The sequence below is a fragment of the Syngnathus acus genome, chromosome 16 (assembly GCF_901709675.1).
Source record: "Syngnathus acus chromosome 16, fSynAcu1.2, whole genome shotgun sequence".
In the NCBI taxonomy this organism is placed as follows: domain Eukaryota; kingdom Metazoa; phylum Chordata; class Actinopteri; order Syngnathiformes; family Syngnathidae; genus Syngnathus; species Syngnathus acus.
The window spans coordinates 7,990,174-8,015,806 of record NC_051101.1 but is presented as its reverse complement, the minus strand read 5'-3'; the positions used below and the strand labels follow the sequence as shown (position 1 = coordinate 8,015,806).

Below are 25,633 nucleotides of genomic sequence, written 5' to 3'. Positions count from 1 at the left end.
CTTCCCTCCCACTTTCTCCCTCTGACTCTAAACAGCACTCAGTCGCGGCTGTCCCTTCACTTCCCGCTCCAACATGTTGGCAGAAGGAGGAGGCGGAGGAGGATGCTGCGCTCAAACCTTGGCGCGTTCTTGCCACCTCTTCGGCCAGCGCCCAGCGCCTCTGACTCAGAGCCACCTTTCACTTGTATCGCCCTGAAGGAATTAAGAAGGGAGGGTAGCCAGGTCCCCCAGGTTCCACAGGACATTAGGAGCGCCCACATCAGGATCCCCAGAAGGAGCATTAGCAGGAGAAAAGTAGAACACAGCAACTGTTCTACATCTGAAGTGGAAACTATTACCTCAGACGTCCCTGACACTTCTCCCTTTTCGGCACCAAGATCCATGTGGCAAGAGGCAATAAGGAGGAAGCGCTACCTCCTGGACCGGGCTGGGGAGTCTGGTGAGGGGGAAAAGAGCGGTCAGGAGAGGACGAACAGATCCCGGGACTGGTTGTACGAGTCATACTACTGTATGAGCCAGCAGCATCCACTGATTGTGTTTCTGCTGCTCATAGTGATGGGAGCTTGCTTGGCTCTGCTGACCGTGTTCTTTGCATCAGGACTGGTAAGTTCTACATTCATGCATGTGTTATGCAAATGTTATCAAACATGCAGAGTAAGAAACATCTACACTTTAAATGTTGCTGAACAACATAGTAGTTTATTTTGGGTATTCCCACAAAGGTTAAACTGTGTCAATGGGAGAATCTTCACGTGTGGGTTCACAGAGAATTAAAAAAAAAAAAACCCAGTAAGCTCAACATGAGGGTTACCAAAAGGGACACACAAGTCAAAAACACAAAACATACTCCATATTGCTCCTATACACACCGGGTAACACATACACACATCCCTAGCATGTCATCTACACAGCAGCACTAATGTGAAGAGAGGGTTGGATAAAAGTGAGGGGCTTGGTTATTGTTTGAGCTCACGGTTGACCGAACTACAGAAAGGCAGTGGTGCTTTCTAGCTCTCAATATTTTGACACGGTTATCTCCGCTTGGAAAGGCTGACAAATTCAATGCAGTGAAGAAGCAAAGACCCTCTGGGAAATAAAAATGGGGCACAGTATAAAGTCTAAAACGATGAAGGATTTCGTCCGTTTTTATTGAATATAAAATTCAGGTGAATGGATCAAAATTGAGAAGTTTTCAGAGACATTTTATCTACATTACATTATTAGTTGTTACAAAATAAAACACCAAAACAAAGAACACCACTTTTTTAAAATATAAAAAGTTTAAATCGTTTGGGTAAATGTTTGTTTCTTGCATTTTGACTTTTTCTGTCTTGCACTGAAGAAATTCTATTCAACAGATAACCAATGATCTTTAACAAGGCAAAAAATGAAAAACACATCTTGAGGGGATTATGGAAGCATAATCTCATCGTTTACCATATTTCACCAATTGAGAACCTCTCCTAGTCTGCCAGATGATTCTGCTTTGATGGAGGGATTATTCTAATACAGCAAAAGAGCCTCACAGCAATGTCACTGAGAACTGCAGATTTGCATAATAATCTAAACATACCAAACATTATCCAAACTCTAAATCAAGTATGGGGAAATGATTTGCATGGTTTGCCAAATGCAAACACATGTTGACCTCAGCAACTTCCATTGCTGATGATATGCATCGAATCTATTACTATGTCTGTTTAGTCAGCAAATTGCCTATTGATAAGAACAGGCAAAAACATCAAGTCAGACAATATTTTGCTGACATGTTTTAATGATGGCTGAATGCTTTTTGACAACATTTTTTCAGACATTTGTAATGAGACTTGTGGTTTTGCCCATGATGGTATATTCATCTGGGGGACGCGTCTGACTCAGCACTTGAGCCACAATTGGTGTGGTGAGTAATGTGTCTGACGCTGCTAGCACTACATATGAACCCGCTGTTAAAAAGCTATGAGTTTTGTAAATTAAGCAGAGTCGGAAGTTTGAATTGTAACAAAGAAATTGCATAACTGAAATTTGTTAAATAAATAAACAACAAAGAAATTCTAAAAACAATGGATTTCTGCCTTGAATGCGCACAAGCATCTCTAGCCTTCCTGCCCCACATCCTGCCTTTTTACTCTGGCTCGGTGCGAGATTGGCGTGACCTTTAGCTCCACCCTCATTTCATTCTCCTTCCTCCTCTATTTCTGTGCATTTTGTGCTTCTGTCTTCTTTAACCTCCTTATATTTCTGTCTCTCTTTCATTCGTATCCTGATGCCACCCCCCCTTCCTGTGAGCTGACTGACCTAAATCCTGTTCTGTTCCGGAGCTCGGCTCTGAGCGAGACCGACTCTCTTCACAACCACACACATCTTCTCCCGTCCCACTGCGTTGCCTGCTTACATGAGGAAAGACAGGGAAGACGGGGCTGGGGGTAGTGAAGGAAAAATCTAAATGCCTTGCAATAAATGTCGGATTAAAGAGATGAAAGTATTTGTGACGAGAACATGTAAAATATTAATTCAAAAGTGGAACCTCTACCGTTGAACAGAATCTATAAATAATGATCTTCATAGATGACGCATGTAAAACTGTTGAGCACTAGTAATAAAATTAAAATGTTGATACAATACATAGTACACTCAGGACACTCTTTTCGTGAAGCAAGTAAGTCCAGTGCAGACCATTTATGGTCATTTCATGGAGTGGCAGATCAGCAAGTGGGTGGGCTGCGACACTGTGGGAGTGTTTAAATTGCCACTATTCCGAGCATCTCATTCAATTCTTCTTAAATGACAAGTATCGGTCGCCCGTACCCCGAGCAAATTCAACAAAATCACATTCGACTATTGGTCAACCTTGGGCCAGTATTTAGACATGGTCTGAGCAGGCGTAAGGTTTAGATCGACATTTTGCTACCAAATTGTCACTCTGCTTGATGCATCTCCAATCTATACTGTGCTGTAACAATCAGTTTGTCGGAGACACAGACTCACACACACAAGTCAGGAATGACAGGGGCTTTTGCCACAAAAAGTTGGTTCCATTCTGAATTAAATATTGCCTTGCAAAGCATCAACTTCATAAGTGGTGTATACAGACTCATTACGGATCACACCATCGATCTGAGATGTCAGCAAAATGAATATCCTTCCAAAGAGAAAAGTAGGGATCAACACCCAGCCTGGAGAGCGCCAATATTGTTTCTTCGACCAGTGTGTCTCTACATACAAATGCAACAGTAGCCATGTGACATATTGAGCTAATGATCAATATCCTTTAATTTGTTCTCCCCTGGTGTCACATTCCCGAAGAAGACTATATGACCTTCTTCACTAAGCATTCTCACTCTACACTGACATCCTTGTTACTGTCACATTGAAACAAAAGGTCCTGCAATTTTTATAAGCACCTTCAAATCTTAAGTGTAGTTCAGGAAAAGAAAAGCAGCCTCAAATCCATAATGGATGTACAGTAGTATATGTTCAACTTTTGAAGATGCCCTCTTTTAAAAAAGATTCATCAAAGAAGTCCATGTCTGATTTACAGCATATGTAAATTAGTGTTCAGTTATGTATGTGCATTAAAGAAAGTCTGATCCATCCAAATTAGAGCACATGCATGCACATTATGCGGACCACAACCATGTCCTTCCAATTGTGTGAAAATAAAAGAAAAAAACAACGCAAGTCATTTGTCATGGTAAAATCGTAATTTTTTTTTAAACATAATTACCATATGGACATGTAATTTATTTTAGTGCAAGTACTCATTTAACCTTGTTTGACCTTCATAAATCAAACCTTTTGGAAATATTGTGTTCAGAGATTAAAGTCAATGGTCTTTTATTTCATGTTATTAGTTGACATAGATTACATTTAGCAAATCAGATTAAAGTACTGAAACACTTTTTCTTTTCCTTGATGGGCTATTTGGTGCCTCAGAGGGTGACTCACACCCCCCTCTGGTTGTTCATTTAGTCGGAAAATTGAAGTGGGAATCAAGAAAAGAGGCTTAGCAAGCTGGCTGTCTCGCGTCCCCTTGAGATGTGTCAATTTCTACATTTCTTAAGTGTTATTTTCTTGATGCCTCGCTTGAGAAAAATGCCCTCAAGATTTTTAGAATTTTCATTGACATCAATATTCTTCTTTCTTAACCTTCTGTGTCCAATACATCTGTTATACATCAAGGTGTGAATACTTTGTCATAGCTAATCATTCTGCATGAAAACACACCAAGGCGCAGTCGCAAGTCAACTTTAGCCAAAGTCTATGTGCTGCTATCTAATAACGAAAAGGAATGTGCTGTACTTACCTTTTACGTTGACTTAGCTTGCATTTGATCCAAGCTAACGGTTCTAAATTTCTAAAAATTCTAAGAAAATCCTGTTGCAGCTCTTGCTCCTGATGCAAGATCACCAATGATTTTGTTTTCTAACTCTTGTCATTCCAGAACGTTGAGGACCATGTGGCCTTTGTGATCACTGTGCCCACAGCGTTGGCCATCTTCCTGGCTGTATTTGTTTTGGTCTGCATTGAATCTATTTTCAAGAAGCTTCTTCGGGTGTTCTCCCTTGTCATCTGGGCCTGCTTGGTCGCAATGGGTTACCTCTTTATGTTTTCCGGTGGAATCGTCTGTCCATGGGACCAGGTAAGCCCGAGAAAGATATTTTTTGGTCAATTTACCTCTTGTGTAAACGTATGTGAGGCATTCTGTGATTTATTCATAGACAGTATAAATAACTAAACATAGCTTTCGGGTTTGAAAATGAGGCCAGCACAGAAGTGTCTTAAACTTGAATTCTTTTGAAAGCCCTGCCGGGAGAAGTCTTGCTTGCCAAAAGCCCTTTTGTGAAGAGCTTTGAGAAAAGTGAGCCTACGTCACACTTAATCGCCTATCGCAGTATTTCAGTACTAACTTCCTTTACTATTTGTAATGCTCCTCTTCCCCATTCATTGTTTGCCTTAGCCCCCTCTTAGATGCTTAAGCCACAGAAAGGACATCTTGAACATTTGAGCGCTTTTGTGTAGTCAGATTCCAGTCCTGTGTTGTTAGATAAGATCATTTATGTCTTTGCAATCTAAATTGACAACCGTTGATGACCGAAATCAGATTTCTGACAGATGGCTTGCAGATATTTGATACAGCTTGACATTGTTTCTGCATGACTTGTGACTGAAAGTGAAATAAACATATGAGCTCACTTTGTTGGCATTATGTCACACGTGGTTAGCCGAATGGGGTAATAGGTGGTTTGTACATATAAGCGAAGTGCTCAGTGTCCGCCTGGAGTATTTTTTAGAGAAGGCACATAAAACGTTGCCTCCATCTCCACAATAAGTGATTTTGTATTGATGAAACTTCCAGCGAACATTGAATGATGTGTTTGCAGTACAAAAGACTTTCAGCAGTACAAGTAACATTCATCAGTGCCTATGAATACAAATGCCCAACGTGGACTCATTTGGCACAAAGCAGAATTTTAAGGTGCACCGATCTGCACGTCATTCTATTCATCCTTCTCCCACTCACTGAAAATATCAGCCCATTATGCCATTAGTGCACTCCGACTGCAGCATCCACGTTAATTAGCATGTATCTGGCCAGATTGGCTTGTTGACTCACACTCCTGACTTGACATCCATTACACCCTCATTACATGCATTTTCTTACTTTTGAGCATCTTGAAAGATGGAAACTAATGCACTCATTACTTACCATCTTGTGCTTAAACGTTCAGTTTTCCACACACAGTTTCCAAAATGTGCCCAAGTACATTTGCACAGCACCACAGGCACGCACCAGTGTTTATGAAACGCTGACATTTTCATATTTTGAAAATGCAATTTATCACGGACATGGTCTGTTGTAAAAAAAACGGTGTTATTTAGGTTGATAAACAGGAGGCTCAAAGTTGCATTTCTTATTCTCAGTATGCCAGGTTTGGTTTGTATACATTTCAGTCTCCATTTCCCAACCTGAAATCAATTGAACGCTTATCCAGTCCCCACAAAGCCCCCTCTGTTTGTAAATGCTAGGGAGAAGGGCTTATCTGTGTGGTCCAGCTTTTGCCCCTCACTGAGGAATATCTGTGCCTTGCCTCATCTGTTTCCCATCTATCATCCTTCCTGTCCCTCATGCAGGAGCGTGTATAATTCCAAACATATTCGTTTTGTCTTCTGCTAGCATTGTGAGCACAACTCTGAACTTTGAAAATTTGCAACCTTCAATGAACCCTGACGAGAACGCAACATGCACTGCCTTCAATAACATTCATAATTGCTCACTACTCAGTGGCATAGAGGCTTTAAGGGCACCATATTACTTTGGCAGTGGTGAATTAACGCAATCAGAGTCTGCCTGGGTATCAAGTCTCATCCAGTTTTCTTGTGGTGCTATACATGCTTCCGTCAATATACATGCACTCATAATGCAAACGTCAGTTTATGAAGGAAACAAATGCAGTGGTGCCTCATACCTCCGATACAATCATGGGCCGGTAGGAAATAAGGTTAGAACTGATAAAGGAGTGCTAAGCTGTAGGGGAGGAGGAAGCAAGGATGAGTCCACTGGCGCCCGGCAGATTTTGTTTCTATTGAAATTTTGCATCCCTCGTTTGCATGTAAATGATGGAAATTTACCAATGACCTGTGCTGTGTGGATCACCATCAGTATTCAAGGGCAACGTGTCCTTTGCGACTCACTTGACCCCTTCAATCAATCCATTATGCAATTTGTGTGTAGCTAAATGCCTGTAAATGTAAAACTTACAGCTTATTTTTTTTTAAAAAGCCAAAATTTGCAGTTTGTTTAAAAAAAAAAAAAAAAAGCCTAAAATCTTGGCAATCACTTGCCTTCAGACTCGTTATACACCACACTAATGCTTCTTTTATTGGGCTTTGAATATAGTGACCTCTTCAAAAATACTTGACTTGAGTTATCAATAGCAATGAGTCAACTCATTGACTTTGAGAGATCAGCACTCTGAAAGATTGCAATTTGTGGTGGTGAGATGATGCAAGTTATGATGATAGAAAAATCAGCAAAAATAAAGAGGATCATGTTTTTTTAATCACTTCTTCTGAGATGATTTGTGCTGCACATGGTTATCTTTGCCTTGAATGTGGAACTGTGTGTGTGTGTGCGCGTGCGCGCGCTTAACCTCCGTAAGCACCATGCAGGTGCAAGTACTGCATAAATAGAGCCTATGTAGTTGCACGTGTGTGTGTGTGTGTGTGTGTGCATGCGTGTGTGTGCAAGCGTGCGTGTGTGTGCGCGGGCGCACTTAACCGCCTTAAGCAACATGCAGGTGCAAGTGCTGCATAAATAGCGCCTATGTAGTTGTATAGGCCAGTCTGATTAGACAAGATGCAAACTGTGCACCTCTATAATGTGTATTTTAATGTAATGTGTTTAGTATGCGATTAAAGTATCTTTTTGGGTGGGGTGAAATAACAGAGCATGTTGCAGATGCTTGCATTGCAAATCAAGCCTTTAAGCAGATCCCAGACAGACTAAAAGCTCGATGTAATCGGACACCCCATCTCCATAATTTGTTTTATGAACCCGCTGTGGTATTAGGGAGATTTGATTCATGAGCTGGTAGCAGCACTGTTGCCTAACTCTTGGAAAGCCTTAACATAATTGTCTGAGAAGATTCTTTTGTGCTCGCTTTAGCCACACTGAAGGAAAATTCTCACAATTTCGTTATCGCATGGAGTCTCGGTATGAAGGAAACATAGGCGGGTATCTTTATCCTGACATCCCTTCCATTAACTACCAGTTCCTTGATCCAGTTAGGGGCAATGGATATCAGAGGGTGCATTTAGGATAACAAGTATTCCACATGAAGCAAATTATCGACATACTTATACTGTTGAGGCAGATGATAATTGGAAGCAACAGTAATAGACTTTCCATGAAATGTGAAGTGAGTTAATGCATGCGTTGTTCAGACATCGAAACCACCGTCCATATGTTCAACTGAGCTTTATTTTTCTTTTAGGTAATTAGTTGTTACAAATCTTTTGTCTTTTTTTTGTCTTTTTGCTTTTACTCAACACCGATTTGCCATGAATATATTTTTCCGCTCTGGGATTTCAAGCTTTTCTGCCTAAATGATATGAGAAAAGCATTTGCCTCTCTGCAAAAACACCACAGCCGGTCACTCAACTAATTTAGGGCAATGTTGACCTCGTATCAAGATGACAGAAAGAAGCACTGTGTCCTCCTCCTCCTCCTCCTCCTACTGATCACATGATCCCTTGCTTTTTACCTTAAAGTCACTACCCTTGTTGTGTTTCTCTCTGCTTTTCTCCACATCTGTATCTCACTAATTTTCCATTCTATGAAAATTGTTCTATTCTTGATTAGAGATCTTGTCTGAGAATCAAAGCGGTTCAAGTGACTGTTTTTTCCGGACTCTTTCATTGCGAGTTTGGTCACTTACGTCAATGTGGATTCTGTGTTTTTTCTTGTCGTTGTCATGGCACTGTTCATGTAATGGTCAGATATTCAGCTTGACAAGAGCATCATCCTGCGGGTGAATCCATTTGCTATCCATTCCTGTTAGTGGTGTTAGAAGCTAAATTTATTTCCAAGACCCAATGTCATGGTCAAAATAGAATAAGTACATGAAAAAAAGAAAAAAACGTACCTGGAACCTCATTTACTGCAGCTTTAACAAACCATTTATGATTGGAAGGTTTTTGTTACCTTGGTTACAGTAAGATTGTTTTCTTTTGAGGCACTTTGAAATTGTTCCCTATGCAGTGAAGAAAAACAGTATTGTCAGTTTGTGGCAAAAATGGGAATGATCAAGAGTAAAAGTAACTTTTGCATGCGTAACACTTTGGAATGGAAACTTTTTCCCCCCTGTTCAATGCGCAGTAAATCAGTCACAGTAAACCCCCTTTATATAACTTTTTATGGTGCTGCTATACTGTGGATTTTTTTTTTATTTTTAAATTGTGAAAATAAATGTTTGGTTAGTGTTACATAGCCTGCGACTGGCAGGTGAAAATTCCAGAGTGTTGGCTCCAGCTCACCCACAGCCCCGAGAATAAACAGCATACAAATTGAATGGATAAATGTGTACTTAGGTTAGTTAGAAACGTGACCTATGTACAGTATATGCTATTTGTTTCATTTCCAATTTGTCTACACTGCTTTTCCACCCTCTACCAATCTGGCTGCCCCTGACCAGCGAAAGGTTACTTGGCACATCTCTACAGCCCAAGAGAACACTGACCTCTTTCTCTCATGCTCGCCATCAGATGAGCTTCCTCACCCGTGCGCCAGGAGGGGGGGATTAAAGAGTAGTGCAATGTGTGTGATGGGAGCTCCCGTAATGTAAAAATGCAAAGCACTTGCCATGCTACATTAGAGGTGCCAGGTTTGGGGTAAAAGTGCTGACTGTCCTGTTTCCTGCAGCGAGTCAAGGGAGGTTAGGTAAGCTGTCAAAGCTACTGATGTTTATATGGGCCAACTTGTGCACAGCATGAATCACTTAACTGTTTTCTTTTTTGATGCCACATTTTGGCGCTTTTTAAAATTTTGCCCAAGAACTTTTTTTTATTGTTCCACATATGAGGGTCAAGCCTTTGCATTTATGTCTACCCTGAGACTATTCTCATGAGCTGCACATATATTCACTAGTGATTTACAGATCAATGTTGAAACATTGATACTTTTGATACATAAGTTATTCAAATGGTAACAGTATATCATTGACTGTAACACAGTGGAAAGTAATTAAACTATTGTGAGGTTGTCTAAATTCTATTATGAGTACCGTATTTTCCGGACTATAAGGCGCACCGGACTATAAGGCGCACCTTCAATGAATGGCCCATTTTCAAACTTTATCCTTATATAACGCGCACCGGACTATAAGGCGCACCATTAATGCATCATGTCAGATTTTTAACCCAAATCAAATCATTCTCCATTTTATCTTTTTTATTTCAACTTCAGACGCAACAAATTACGTTATAATCACAAAATAATGATCCATAGTCTTTTTGATTCATGATTCATTGTCTTCAGCGGGCCACTTATGATTGATTTCGTGACACAATGCTTCAGGCCAGTTTAAATTTAGGAATTTGGTCCATATATAAGGCGCACCGGACTATAAGGCGCACTGTCGGCTTTTGAGAAAATTGTAGGTTTTTAGGTGCGCTTTATAGTCCGGAAAATACGGTAAGTGAATTATGCAAAAGCACAGTGGCCTACCATGGAACACCATGAGCTGTGTATGGAGTTATTTCAGCATATCTAAAAGACAGGGATGGCACTACACCAACGCTTAAGGGGGGCGGGGGGGGTTTATAGTGCCATCAGAATTCTGTGTAGCCCCTGTTAAGCCCCCATCATTTTATTTGGGATTATAATTATACATTATTTTCTCAGCCCCCCTATGTATCAGTCAAGATCAATTTAAACCCCAGGAGAGAAAAAGAAATCAAGGAATCCATCTCCGATAAGAGCTAGTGAAATGGCCTGAGCTGACATTTTTCGTGACTGTGGTTATAGCAGACAGAGAGCCCTATTTTGGTACCCAGCCCAAGTCTAGCGTAAAGCAACTGTGCCGTGGCCAGGGGAGTGCTTTTAAAAATATATTCAAAATGACAGTAACGGTTTTACCCCCAAATGCCTGCTTGAAATTTCTTTAATGGCTTTAAGCACATAATGTTTTCACATCAGGTCAGTATGACACGGTTGATTTCTTAATAAACATATCTCTCTCCACAGGTGTCGTTCTTTTTGTTTATTGTTTTTGTGGTTTACACGATGCTGCCATTCTCCATGCGGGATGCCATCATCGCCAGTGTTCTCACCTCTGCCTCGCACACTGCTGTGTTGAGTGTATGTCTGTCCACTACAGCTGCTCATTTGGAACCAGTCGTATGGCAGGTAAGGCTTACAGTCATATATCGACAATACAAAATAGCAGGTGTGAAAATATCGGCAAAAATATTCTTGTATTTTAATGTTTTGCTCCTATCCTGTTTTTAAAAAGCAATATTTCTACAGATCTACAGTTGGAGTGATACATTGGACATTTTCATTTTGCAGGTCAACTAAATTTATACTAAGCAGATTGAGATAATCTTGAACTGTCCCAAAAACGCCAAATGTTTTTTTTTTACCAGCTTGTCCTACTAATGCAAAATGAAAACCCTTAGATTTTTGTGACATTCCTTCTTCTCCCACAAATATTAACACAGAGGTTCACAGTTTGGGTTTATAGAGAATGAGACTTTTTTTTTTAATTAACGTTAAAGTGTTAAAGATTTCAGATCGGGCGTAGCAGCTCAGTATGAACAACCTGTCTCACTAAGGTCAGCTATTATGTTCTCGAAAATCCCACCAGGTTGTGTTTAGAGACATGAACTACAACACTGCCATCGTAACTTTGCAATGCTCGTTAAATTTCATTGCGAAGGCCTATTTAAGACTATGATTTATCTTCTCTCATTGAAGAAAGGAAAACCTTACAATGCCTGATTGATGTCCATAGCATTTATAAAACAATGAATCAGATTTTCCATACATTCTATGTTAATGGTGATGCAGTAAAACATTTTATGGCTACAGTATGATGAGTGCCAGTAAATGCACAGCTGGTGAAGCCATTTTAAAACCACCACTGGCATTTAACGGGAAATCTCAAATGTTGAAAAATGTACTTATACAACAGTATGATAAATTTGAACTGGTAGTATACAAGTGAGAGAAAAAAAATACTTTCCTGACATTATCTGATAAAATCTAAATAAACCACAAACTATTGATAACACAATGTTAAAGAACACTGACATTTGCTTATGTCCTGATTTTTCAGATTTTGGCCAATATCATCATTTTCATGTGTGGGAACATGGCAGGGGCATACCATAAGCACCTGATGGAGTTGGCACTCAAACAGACTTATCAGGACACCTGCAACTGCATCAAATCCCCCATTAAACTGGAATTCGAAAAGCGACAGCAGGTAACACGGTCAATATGCTAACAGGTTACATATATTTATCACTTAATTCACATTTCACAAACCTAATAATAATAAAAATAATTGTGTGTAGACTGCATAGAACATATTGTTAAGAAAAAAAATGACTTGACTTCTTTCAGCTTACAAATATACCAAGTAGCTCTTTTTGCTTCTTGCCAGGTGAATCAATTTTGTGCTATCACATTGAAAGCTAAAATGCCCTCGAAGAGGCATTTCAACTTGGCCTCGGGAGGTTATGGCTGCCTGCAACCAGTGTTTAGCCACAATGATGGGTGCAGTCACACATACTCTCTTTTGTGCTGAGTGCACACATAATAGATGCTGTTTGTGTCGCGCTTTCATTCAAAGTATCAAATTGTGAGGGTGCTCGGAATTTGGAATTAGCAGTCCGATGTGAATCATCATAAATTCATTATTATGTTTTCTGAGAAGCCTCCATGGGGCTGTTCTTCATGTAGCAATTAGTAACAACAATAATGGAGAGTGTGACTTTGGCTTACACATTTACTGCAGCTTGCAATAAAATGATGACCATTTCCATCATTTCTTTCATGAATGAGTTGTTATATTAATAAACTCTGATCTTACTTTTAGGATGTTTTTATTAAGTGATTGCATGAAATTAATGTTTGATTTAAATGTGGATAAGCTAAGGGTAATATGTATGAAATTTGTATTTAAATCTATCTTTATACGTGGCATTGTATTGATCAGGATATTTTATCTACTGATTATCAGAGTTTGACTCACCATATATTTTTTTTGTCATATCATCAGGAGCGTCTGCTGTTGTCGCTACTACCTGCACATATTGCCCGTGTGATGAAAGCAGAGATCATCCAGAGACTAAAAGGACCAAATTTTGATCAGATAGAGAACACAAACAATTTTCACAACCTATATGTTCAGAGACACACCAATGTCAGGCATGTATAATTTATTATATTATATTATATTATATTATATTATATTATATTATATCATATTATATTATATTATATTATATTATATTATATTATATTATATGTTTCTTTTTTGTAGCATATTGTATGCTGATATAGTTGGATTCACACGCCTTGCCAGTGACTGCTCACCCGGCGAGCTGGTACACATGCTCAATGAATTGTTTGGCAAATTTGACCAAATTGCCAAGGTAAATAATTCATAATTTTACTCTCACTATCACTGAGTAACATACCCTAACAAATTCACCCCAAACCTGTAAATAAATGATACAATATACAGTATACTAATTCCTATGTAGTTTTGTGCATGAAGGGGAAGCTTGCAAAGTGGGCAATGCCTTCTTATTGAGATGTTTATAGTAACAGCAGAAATAGCAAATTCTTCTACTCCCTGTAATACTCCATTATTATACAGCCATAGTTATAGATAAGTTCGCAAGGCTCAGTATGGAGATTTTCTTACTTTGTGTTTCATTTTTTGTATACAGGAAAATGAATGTATGCGGATAAAAATCCTTGGTGACTGTTACTATTGTGTATCTGGCCTACCAGAGTCTCTACCAAACCACGCCAAGAACTGTGTTAAAATGGGTCTGGACATGTGTGAGGCAATCAAGTAAGTCAAAGGTCTCTCTACTGTGACTTTTGTACAGCTCCACACTCTTACTGTATCTCAACAATTACTTGACTAAAAACAGTCTCATACAATAATATTAAACATTTTTATAAGGATGTATTTAGAAAAAGTGCAAAAACAATCTAATCCTTCTACTCTTGTCGATGCATGAGCTCAGAAATCTGAACAAGTATCAATACAGTTTAAGGTGCAGAGATTTGTCATGCTGAATCGGTTTGAAGTCAAAAATGCTCAGTACTCCCATAATTCATGAGCAGTTAATTCAGTAGCTTTGTCAAACATTAATGATTGATAACAGCTTAACACTTGCCTCATTACAAGTCATGTTCTTAATGAAAAGCCTCCACGATCCGGAGATAATCAGTCATAATTATATTTACATACTGTGCAAAAACTAGGTTGTGTACTAAATCTTATACTGCCTCTCCATTGCTTATTTTCTGTACATTTCAACACAATGGACAGTTGGATGTTGATTTTGCTCCCTCCTCCACAGTTATAAGTGTGGTTTTGATGCATGACAGGAAAGTGCGTGATGCCACAGGGGTTGACATCAATATGCGTGTTGGCGTGCATTCAGGGAACGTTCTGTGTGGGGTCATCGGACTTCAGAAATGGCAGTATGATGTCTGGTCACATGATGTCACGCTGGCCAACCACATGGAGGCAGGAGGTGTGCCAGGGTGAGTATTTGAGTCACTCACAAGATGCACAATTTGGGGTTGAAGGTCTCTAAGTGCCCGCTTCACAACGGCCATCATCGGCAAATGGAGATTCTTATTCCTTATACAGGTACTTTGCGCATGCCGATATGCTCAATGCGCACAGTTAGACTGCATTTTATACAAAAACAAGGTTCTCGGTGTACCTTTGTAGAATGGAAATGCTAACAGTACGTTATACCAACAAATGTACAACTTTCCTATGTCAAGTTTCATTTCACGGTCCATGGTGGCCTTTAAATGTTTTCTCCGTGCTATCACTGGTATACATCATTAAAAATAAAGCCTTAGAAAAATGATAATCTACATTTGCTCAAGTTTCACATGATGTCTTCAGTGACGGCTGTTCAAACACTTTCTGTGTCTAAATGCCTCATTCCTCACATATTCTTTGTTAAAACAATTTGTTTGACGGCCGGAAGATACAGATTTTGATGTTCCACTTAACTCATTCTTGATCATTTGCATCAGTGTTCATAGGAAAGGATAACAAAATTCATTAGCATTCCCAAATAACTGGGTCATTTGGTAATTCCAGGCGAGTCCACATCACATCAGTGACACTAGAGCACCTAAATTCATCCTATAAAGTAGAAGATGGGGATGGGCAGGAGAGAGACCCTTATCTCAAGGAGCATGGAGTCGTCACATATTTGGTTATTAACCCAAAGGTATTGAAAAAATGTTTGATATTTTTTAAAGATCTGATACACTGCAGAAAAGCTCCATGACATCAGTCTTTGTTCAGGTGGAGCGTCGCAGCCCGCAACATCACTACAGGCCCAGACACACTCTGGACGGAGCCAAGATGAGAGCCTCTGTTAGGATGACCCGCTACCTGGAGTCTTGGGGGGCAGCCAAGCCTTTTGCCAATCTGCACCACAGAGACAGCATGACCAACGAGAACGGCAAGATCAACACAGCTGTGAGTAACTTTCTCTGTTTACTATTCATTTGTTGCCATTTGAAGTCGTGTGTACATCTCGTCGACACTTCAATTCCATTTTCCATCTAGGACGTGCCAATGGGACAGTATCATTTCCAGAGGAGATCAGAAAGGCAAGCTGCGTTCTTGTTTCACTGGATTATCTTCGTCCCTTGACAGTACAGTGACAGAGGACAAGAATTTTTAATAACTCTTGACTTCTGCTGAAGGCTTTGACACACATGACTAATCTTGCTTCAAATTAAAATGTTGGCTCTCTTTTCGCACTTGTTAAAAGGACAAAGTCTCAGAAGAAGCGATTTGAGGAGGAACTTAATGAGAGGATGATCAGGACCTTTGATGGGATAAATTCACAAAAGTAAGGCTGATTGTATAAATACATAATTTATTTTAATATTCCTGATTTTTGTTTTATGTCCCAATTGACCGGCCTGTGTGCTTCTAGGCAGTGGCTCAAATCTGAGGACATTCAAAGAATATCATTGTTCTTTCACAATAAATCCCTGGAAAAGGAGGTAAGAAGTAGTACATATCTTCCACTGACAGAATGTTTTTCTAATCGTCCTTTTGGGTGGGAAACGTATGCATGAGTTTTCATGGTTCTTGTATCAAAATGCTTCCTTTTTCTTCTTTCAGTACAGAACAACAATCCTGCCAGCCTTCAAATACTACGTCACCTGCGCCTGTCTTATCTTTTCCTGCATTTTCATTGTACAGATACTCGTCTTACCAAAGTACGTGTATTTTGTGATAGTAAGCATGAAAATAGCTTTTGGTGAGAAATGATCCTATCTTATCTTATCTTCTCAGGACAGCAGTCTTAGGGATCTCTTTTGGGATGGCATTCTTTTTCCTTTCCTTGGTTGTCTTCATATGTTTCATTGGACACTTTGTGGTGAGTGACGCGTCATTCTATGTAAATCGAATCTTTGAACAGGGCCAATATCAGTCTTTTCCTTGTTTATTCTATAATTGGAGTCATTTAGACTTAATTGTCTGCTTGACCACTCTGTGTCTTATGAGGACAAATACCTTGCGGATCTTGTTTATTTTGTGTGTGATATCAAAAGTACATTTTGAAATAAAAAAAAACAACAATTTAAATGCAGTACCAGTGAATTTCATGTTCAGCCTTGAAGAACACAATAGTGGTTTTGATTTTATTTTTTGTACAATGTGATCCCCGTTGAGGCAATTTGTAGGTTGTGTAGTTTGATAACAATGCTTAGAAAAATTTATTCACATAAACTGTAGAACTGTCAGCTTTTGAAACGTCTACTCAGTTAAAGTAGCGCTCAGATGTTGCTGTGAGGTGATCATGTGAGTGAATTGGGCAGTAAGTGACATTGTGTTACCCTGAAACCCTTGAAGCAGTTCTAAAAATAGAGACAATGAATGCTGCTTTCCTATCATGAATACTGCTTTCCTATTTCATAGTATCACAAGAATTAAAAAATAAATCATTTAAAGTAAACAAATTAAATAATCTCAATTTGATTACACTGAGAGCATGAATATTGAACAAGTTGATCTGGACTGTTTGTAACCTCAAAGAGTTTCAAGATGAATTTTAAACTGAACTGCATGACTGAATTAATTATTTCGATTAATAAGCATCCAAGATCAATACATCATATATGATCTATGTTTAAATATGCTTGTTGTTTTACTAGGTTGTTCACTCAGACTTATGTGAATGATGTGTATCTTTATATTTTCTCTTGTGTTATATGCACATTTCCATATGTATTCCTGCAGCACTGCAACAAAAGCACTCCCACTTCATTGATGTGGCTGCTAAGGTCCTCCGTCATTATTGCTAACAAGCCATGGCCCCGAATCACACTCACCTTGACAACGACAGCTCTCATACTCACTATGGCAGTATTCAACATGGTAAGCTCTCGTGTGGAGATATGCTGTTGTGATGGAATGGGAAATAATTAGGTTTGAAAATGATGTACGGTATGACAAGCTTGCAGCTCACACAACCCAAAGTAGCTGTAATGTTCATAGGTCACGCACAGCACAATTCATTACATGGTGTAATGTGACTTGTGACAAGGACCTTTTGGTGAGGCCAAATGCAACTAAACTGGCTATATTCAGAATATCCCCATAACAATAAATTGATAACTTGCTCTTTTAGTGAGGGTTAGAGTTTGGGGTCAACCTGTAGGCACGCACACAAAAATAAGACCATGAACTTGAAGAATTGTGACAGACGGCACATTGCAAAAAAAAAAAAGAGCTCTAAAAGAAATTGAGAAATGGTCTGATCACACCAATGCTTTTGTCGCAGACCTGGAACCAATGAGTTGGACTTCCTTCTTATTAAACATTGGGAAAATCATGGCATGGTATGCTTGGCCCCGAACTCTGTCTTACTCTGACGTACATACATACATACTTACGTACATTGGATCAAGTATGCAAATCGGGCATCATTCAAATTAATTTCTTACATGTGAGGCAAGCCTGTGTTTTAAAACTTTACTGTTGATACATTATGATGGAGTACAGTGAATAACTTAAAGAAGCAAACTGTGCATATTAGAATTCACTGATAAATCTGAAACGCTTTTGTTTACTGCAGAAATATTGATGTCTCGATTGGTATGTCTATCTCTGCAATCATTCTTTTTTAAAGGCTGTTAATCCTCTTTTCATATGTAATGCTTTTATGTTGTAATTTTCTTGTCAATTTATTTAGAATTTTTTTTCTGTTATCAGATCAAAAATAGAGCAATTTGGATGGTCGTAGATAAAATTGCAACAGTAGCCTGAGGCAACCAAAGCATGATAAAGCAGATTATTAGCACAGAGAATTAGACCTTTCTACAAATGGTGTCTGGAAGATTGTAATCTTGTTTTGTGCCTGTCATGGGTCAGCCGCTCAGGGCAGTTGAACGAATTAACTTGGCTTTGTTTGCTTGTGCAGCCAATTTTGTTTTGTTTTTTGCTAGTTGTTCCAGCCCATATCTCATCCAAATCGACTGTGAAAACTTGCAGACTTTTGTTGACTATGAACAGCAGTTCGCCTCTCTGTTTTGCACCCCGGACCTTTTGCTTTCGCTTGCGTGCCATGGGGTCCCTCAGTCACAACATTGCAAAGGTTGCTGTCATTACAAGGGTGACGGGGGTTAGTAACATGTGAATCAAAAGTGTTTGTGGCCATACCAAGGGCTTCTCCTTATCACGTGAATGGAGAAGAATAGAGGATCAGGCTGGTCTCTAAGGTAAATCTCAAGTCCGGCTTGTTAGAGACTGAGACAAGGCCAGAACGTTTCAGAAAGATTTTCAAAACATTCAAAATGAGTCTCAAGACCAAGACTGGTCTGGAGTGTTGCAACAGAAAAAGTAAGAATAGTTTAAAGAAAGTGTTCTTGTCAAGCGAATGATGGTGTTGTCCCTTGTTTGCTTATTTTTCTAGTTCTTTCTGGAAAACAATGTGTTGCCTCCAGTTGCTGTCAACAGTTCGTCCAATGAAACACAGGTTTACGCTGAAGGACAACCAGCTGCTTTTACAGGCAAAAACAACTTCTACCTTCCCGTAAGAGAAACGTTAGATTAGATATTTATTGTTTTATACCACATTTATTTTGAATATGTCTTAAAATGATTCCCTTCCCTTCTTTCTGTGTAGTATTTAATTTACAGCTGCATTCTGGGCCTGATCTCTTGCTCTGTGTTCCTGAGGATAAACTATGAGCTGAAAATGATAACCATGCTGACAGCCGTGGTGGTTTACAACGTCATAATTCTCCAAACACACGCTTCCCTTTTGGATGAATACAGCAGATTCCTGTACAAATCTGAAAGCCTCGACAGGTATGTGTGTGTGAGGACAAAAACATTTTTATTCAAGATCTGTAAGAAACTGCTAGAAATGTGTCCAAAAAGAATTTATGAAGGAATGTCAGATGTGCATGTCTATATGTAGCGTTACTCAAATACAATTTGTAAATCCAAAGGGGTAAACCCTAATTCCAAAAAAGGTGGTGTCATTGGGTTCAGTGCTCTAAATCAACCAATTAAGATGAAATTCAAGTAAAGCTGAGAATAAACAAGCAATGTGTCCAACTTAACAGGCAAAGTTGAGACAAAGTGTTTTTGTTCTCTCTACCGCAGACACAAACTTCTTCAGTCTTTTTTCGAAAGCTCCCTCGATCCACTCTGTTTATGTGCCAAAAACTAATATGATAATGAACTAGGCAGTTGTCTGCAGAACTCAGCTCTTGTTAAGGCTGAAAGTTCTTTAATATGCAAAATATGCTTGCAAAATTGATTGCACTTGCTTGATTTCTTATGCACGTTTGAAACTTCCATTAAATAGTCTTTTCAAATGAAGAATTTAGATGTCTATAATTATACTTCCAACTGAATTACCATTCAAACAGTCTTGATTTATGAACCAAGTCTGTCTCTACCAGGTTTCCATGTGACAGTAATTAGAGCTTCCAATGAATTACAAGTCCTGCATCTCTGAATACTGTATTCGTTGATATTTGTCTTGGGGAAGCAGACAAGTTTAGATAAAAAAATGCATATTGTTGCTGTCATTTAATTGACACCAACTTCAGTCCCCTGCCACGCTTACTTCGATTTGTCAATCTTAATTTCTCCCTTGCCATCTTGCTTTCTCTAAACATGTGTTTTTCTTTTTCTCTGCGCTTCAAGACCAGGAGTCCTCAAAGACCTGAAGACTATGGGCTCTATCTCACTCTTTATTTTTTTCATCACTCTACTTGTGCTTGCTCGGCAGGTGAGTCATCATCTCTGTACGGTAGGAGGCAAAGTGCATCAAATGCTGCTGGTATAAGCATTCAAAAAGATGATGGCGTGGTTGATTCATGTTTTTGCGGAATCCAATTTTATTCAAATGTGAATTGTTTGACTTTAGAGACTGCAATATTTTATTGATGCGCTTTTTCAGTTCTGTAACTTTTTCATTGTTTCTAACAATGTTTATAAGTGTACCTTCAGTCTCTTCACCTCTGTGTCCTCTTGTAACAGAATGAATATTACTGTAGGTTAGACTTTCTGTGGAAGAACAAGTTCAAAAAGGAATGTGAAGAGATTGAAACGATGGAAAACCTCAACCGTGTCTTGCTGGAGAACGTTCTTCCTGCACATGTTGCTGAGCACTTTCTGGCAAGAAACTGGAAGAATGAGGTTCGCTGAATAATGTTCATTTACATTTTACTTACAACTAAAGTAAGCAAAGGTCCAGATATTTGATAGCTGTTAAACTTTAGGTTGACAGATTATCCCTTTAGAGTGACGGGTGTTAAGAGTGACTTTACTTTCCCAGATCTGCCCGTAAAAAAACTGTCAAGACTGAAAAAGTGAATATTAAATAATAAATATTAAAAATTAAATATCAACATATATAACACCACCATATCAAAAATGCCAGATCGCTCGCCTAGCTTCTGTTTTCTATTTATGTTGCTTCTGGACACAGTTCATCATGAAATAATTATTTATAAAGCACAACTGTTGTTCTCAAAGTGCTAGAGATGAGTGAAACTAAAAATCAACAGTACTCACAATATCACAACAGTCTTAAACGGAGTCTAAAATTACCAAATTGACAATTCTGGTGTAAATAATCAGAATAGTCTCCATAATTTCACCTCTCCTCTTATTATGAAGTATTGAATGCCAAGGCTAAAAGCGTCTCAAGCGATGTCAAAATCTGTCCAGTACTTCACTCAAACTGGAAGTCTTGGCTATATCAGTTTTAACTTGTGCTTTCTATCTGGCAGGATCTGTACCATCAGTCATATGATCTGGTTTGCGTCATGTTCGCCTCAATTCCAGACTTTAAAGAGTTTTACACGGAATCAGATGTCAACAAAGAAGGATTAGAGTGTCTCCGGCTTCTCAATGAGATCATTGCCGATTTTGACGAGGTAAATGAATAATTGCTGTTTTCACTTTTGCCTGGTTTATCTGATAGAGGGTGAACGGTATTTTTAATAGTTCCATCTATCAATGTATGACGAGAAACGTGTTTATCTTCAAAATGCTAGACTGGATACATTCTCTAGTATTACAGGGATTACATGTACATGAATGTTATTTTTTGATTTATATTTCCATATTAAATATGTTCTGTGTTCTCTGAATTTTTGTATCCAGCTATTGTCAAAGCCTAAATTCAGTGGTGTGGAAAAGATTAAAACTATTGGAAGCACATACATGGCTGCCACAGGTCTCAATGCCTCACCCGGACCAGAGTACCCATCACAGGTTAAGATAAATACACATGCTTTAAAATTATAACTTGATCTATTTTGATATTCTGTTTAGAAACAATAGTGTTGTATGTTGTGTTCTTTGTTTACAGGAACATGACAGACAGTACATGCACATTGGGACCATGGTGGAGTTTGCATTTGCTTTAGTGGGGAAGCTGGATGTTATCAACAGACACTCTTTCAATGACTTCAAACTCAGAGTTGGTACGTTAGAAAATACGCATAGCGATGAAGTGAATCATTTATTTTTATACGGAATGTTTTTTTCCCCTGCACTTTAGATTTACCATATGTTTAGAGATGGAGCAAGCATTCTTAAACTATGACGCTTCCGTTTAGAAACACATGCTTGTTATATAGGAGCTGAATTTTCACCATCTTGGAACAACCAGAGAAAAAAAAATATTGCATGCTATTAGCTACTGTGTGTATACTGGGGGAAAGGAAGAGGAAATGGAGGCAAGAAGGTCCCAATTCGCTGCATGGGGTCAGAGCAAGAGTTCAATACCTTCAACCTGTCCAAAGAGCTCAGCATGTGATGCTCCATTAACTCAGCAGTGTGCATGTGTGTGACAGTACATCCCTGCTGTTTCCAGACAGACTTACAGAGAGGGTGCTGGAAATACCCACCTATGGTTTTAACAGGATAATGAATACCACCGTGTGCCGGTGATCAACTTCCACTCCAGAAATTAACTCAGACCGTGAAGTCCACTCACTGTGCAGTGCTGTTCAAAATGCTTTGGCGGACCTATTCATTGTTGTGGATAAAGGACCTGGCTCCATTTGACCTCCACTTAAGCTCTGCTCTAACGGGAATTCATTTTTATTTTCAGTTGTCCAAAACTTGTCTGTGCAAAGGCAAAAAGCCTCTCTACAGGAAATCACGTAAAACAAATCAAAACGTTGTTTATATGCCAAGCCTGTGTATAGCACTGAAATGCTGTCAAAGAAAGAAAAGGACGATGAAAAGGCAGACGAAGAAGAAGATGGAAACCAAGTGCTGTGTGCAAACTGCAAGGACAAACAAAAACAAGAAAGGCAGTAAAAAAATGCGAATTGAGTTTTGTGTGGCCAGGGCTTGGTTTATTTAACATATGCAGTGGGTAATAAAACAACCGCAGCACCATAACATATAACATGGTAATGTCAGCATTTTGGTTTTAAAATAATGCTTGTTCAAGTCCTTTCAGCTTTGAAAACAGACCGAAACATGACTGTGATAATGACTATGTGTTCTGCCGCAGGTATCAACCATGGTCCAGTAATTGCTGGAGTCATTGGCGCCCAAAAACCACAGTATGATATCTGGGGGAACACCGTGAATGTTGCCAGTCGAATGGACAGCACGGGGATACTGGGAAAAATACAGGTAAGCAAGTTTCCTTGATACCAAAAAACAATACATGGGACACTTGCTTTCCATTGAATGTCTTAATTTTTACATTTCATTTGACTTTAAGTCAGCCAACACTAACATACACCTTTTTAATTTTCTTACTAATCATTGTATGCCCATTAAAACAAGCTGTTCGGTCTTGTGCTGGCATGTGAGTAATGTGTGTTGGAGTCTAATCCATCTGCAGCATGTTCACCCAGGCATTGGCATCATGACCAATCACTGCTGTTTTACTGATTTGCATGTTGACTGCCCCAATGATTGCTTAGAGGGTATCAATTTAATTTATGTGGGGGCTGTGAGGGATAGAGTCTGGTCCACATCGTGTTCCACAAGAAAGAGGTTCAAGTATTTGGAAAAAAATGGATCTAATCCAATCTTCTGAATCTTTGTTAGTTACAGCTCTGAACTTAATGGTTCTTCAGAATGTGAACAAAACTGCTGAGCAGGTCCTCTCCCTCATCTCTTTACCCTTTGAATACTCCTCACTACGTGTTTACTTTAAGTATGCGGTACGGTGAGGCTTCATCCAAGTCATGAGCACGGGAAGAATCCATGCCAAACGCAGTAATGAAATCCCAGATGCTATTGAATACTGGCCTGTTATATTTTTAGAAGCCAAAGCTCTGGGCAAAAGTATTTTAACAATAATCACTGTGCCATTTTGACAAACTGAATATGGGCAGTAATAATAGTCTACTCCGGGGGGGAAGAAAGTGGTGGTGGGGGGACTAATTGTATAAAATGGATTGAAAAGAGAAAAAAACTATCCGTGCTGCTCTCAAGGACACATCAGATGAAGTGCTTCTCTGGTAGTGTATTTGCTCAATTCTTTGTTTCCTCTAAAGCACCACTATTTCATTTGTCTCTATTGACATTTTAAATGACAGAACAGATGCATCAAGCAAGAACATCACATCCCATTTGACATTGTCCACTCTTTTTATTTGCTCCCTACCTGACCACTGATAAATTCTAATTGTTTTCCACCTACGCAGTGGAACTGCAGTACCAATGTGCATACAGTATTTGCGATATATTTGCAATTAATATTAAGAAGGGTTGAGTCATAGTTTATATGCTGTGTGTGTGTGCGTGCTTGCGTGCATGTATATAGAGTAAAGTTGATAAAGAGCATGGCTCATTTGTTTGCGCTGATAAGAAGAGGGAAAAACTTTGAGTGGATTTTTTTTCCCCCTCATCTGCAGGTGACAGAGGAGACAAGCCGCATCCTTCTGACTCTGGGCTACATGTGCTCCTGTAGAGGCATCATTAACGTGAAGGGCAAAGGAGAGCTCAAAACCTACTTTGTTCACACAGAAATGACCCGCTCCATATCTCAAGGGAATATGATGCCATGAGACTTGAGTTGAATTATTTAGGCTTCAGAGCTAACACTGATATCAGATTGGAGACTTTTTTTTAGTAGCAGTGGAAAAAAAAATTGTACGTATTGGGGAAAAAAAGACCAAAACATTTTTTGTCCTGCTGCAGCTGTAGTATGTATACATGTGTCCCTTTTGTAAGTGTAGCATGTACAGGAAATAAAACCATGAATAATCATTTAATTGTTGGATTAGCAAGGTAAAGTGGCAGGGATCAAGCCAGCCAAGCAATTCCAGCTCCAAAAACAATCCAAAAGTATACTTTTACTCAATTCTGGCAGGCTTCAGAGAGCCCATTACTGCTGGTTATCGGTCAAAAAAATCACTCTGTATTCTAATCGCTTTGCACATGACAAGTTGGATTATAGCTGATGTGCAATGCTGGAGTATAAGGCGAACAAGAAGAAAGACTTTTGTTCTGCATGGGAAATAATTTGAGCTCAGCGTGACCAAAGACAATGGCATGATTGACTCGAGTTTTAATTGAACGATGCAGGCCAGGATGTTCTTGAATTGTCTTTTATTCAAATGAAGACTGCAAAACATTACAGAGGAAGACTGCATGACTACATTTTCAGACAGAGACACGTGACATGAATATAACTGCATCTACCTTTTTTGAAGCATGGAACAATGAATGTCTATGAATGAATGAATTCGGTCTATTATCCATGTAGGGCCATGTTTTCACATCAACTTATTAAAATTGGCTATTTGCACAACACTCATAATTTTAAAGGAGGTTAAAGTCACACATTCTGAAAGAAAATTACAAGAGTCAATTTAAACGGAATCTACAGGTATCTGCTTGTATCTGTGTACAGGGTAGCTTTAGATAAGTGGTGTGGTACGGTGGTTTTGTAAGAAAAGAAAATATTGCTCCAAAATATTTGGATGTATTAATGATTCTATTGTAATTTTTTTTTAAACAAAACACAAATGTCATTAAATTTCCATGTATTTCAGTCATGGTGTGCTTTATTTGAACGAAAATAACCAGGATGTTTAATAATGGTATATTCAATACCACGGATTTCAGGGTGACTGTTTAAGGTGCTCCATTCGGATGCATATTAAAGCGTTCACGTTCCTCAGTGGTCATTTGACATCACAGAGGAGCGCCACGCCTCGAAGAATCCAATGTTCTGGAGCAAGTGTGGTCTTGAGGTCGACTGCTGCAATGTAGTTCATGTCTGTCCTAACTGGCTTTTTGTAGATTGGGCAAGAGTAAAGGCGACTGTCTTTGATACCTGCAACATGTGGGCAAAAGAAAAGACAAATAATATGTATTAGTATTAAACCTAA

The 25,633-nt window shown here is 39.0% G+C and overlaps 2 protein-coding genes across 3 annotated transcripts in view; one reads left to right on the top strand and one right to left on the bottom strand.

Annotated features, from left to right (window-relative positions):
* adcy2a (adenylate cyclase 2a) lies at positions 1-25,633 on the top strand. Its single transcript, XM_037273090.1, has 25 exons — positions 1-603; positions 4,442-4,639; positions 10,745-10,906; positions 11,838-11,987; positions 12,786-12,934; positions 13,050-13,161; positions 13,462-13,589; positions 14,135-14,293; positions 14,871-15,003; positions 15,081-15,257; positions 15,348-15,391; positions 15,556-15,636; positions 15,724-15,793; positions 15,915-16,012; positions 16,089-16,173; positions 17,037-17,174; positions 18,712-18,831; positions 18,925-19,109; positions 19,959-20,043; positions 20,295-20,453; positions 21,050-21,196; positions 21,426-21,536; positions 21,634-21,748; positions 22,792-22,916; positions 24,152-25,633. Exons 1-25 carry the CDS (start codon positions 103-105, stop codon positions 24,302-24,304), a joined length of 3,585 nt encoding a protein of 1,194 aa, XP_037128985.1. The 5' UTR covers positions 1-102; the 3' UTR covers positions 24,305-25,633.
* dnah5 (dynein, axonemal, heavy chain 5) overlaps positions 25,255-25,633 on the bottom strand; it is a 56,128-nt gene continuing 55,749 nt past the window's right edge. For both annotated transcript variants that reach the window (XM_037273088.1, XM_037273089.1), the window contains exon 88: positions 25,255-25,578. In XM_037273088.1, the coding sequence (XP_037128983.1) occupies positions 25,427-25,578 (152 nt within the window). In that variant the 3' untranslated portion in view covers positions 25,255-25,426. The remainder of the gene's footprint in view (positions 25,579-25,633) is intronic.

What these genes read in the sequence shown, in the direction of transcription:
- adcy2a (XM_037273090.1), top strand. Translation starts at nt 103, where the DNA reads ATGCTGCGCTCAAACCTTGGCGCGTTCTTGCCACCTCTTCGGCCAGCG. An exon ending in AATTTGACCAAATTGCCAAG is followed by an intron (nt 13,162 to 13,461) that starts GTAAATAATTCA and finishes TTTTGTATACAG; the next exon opens with GAAAATGAATGTATGCGGAT. An exon ending in ACGGCAAGATCAACACAGCT is followed by an intron (nt 15,258 to 15,347) that starts GTGAGTAACTTT and finishes TTTTCCATCTAG; the next exon opens with GACGTGCCAATGGGACAGTA.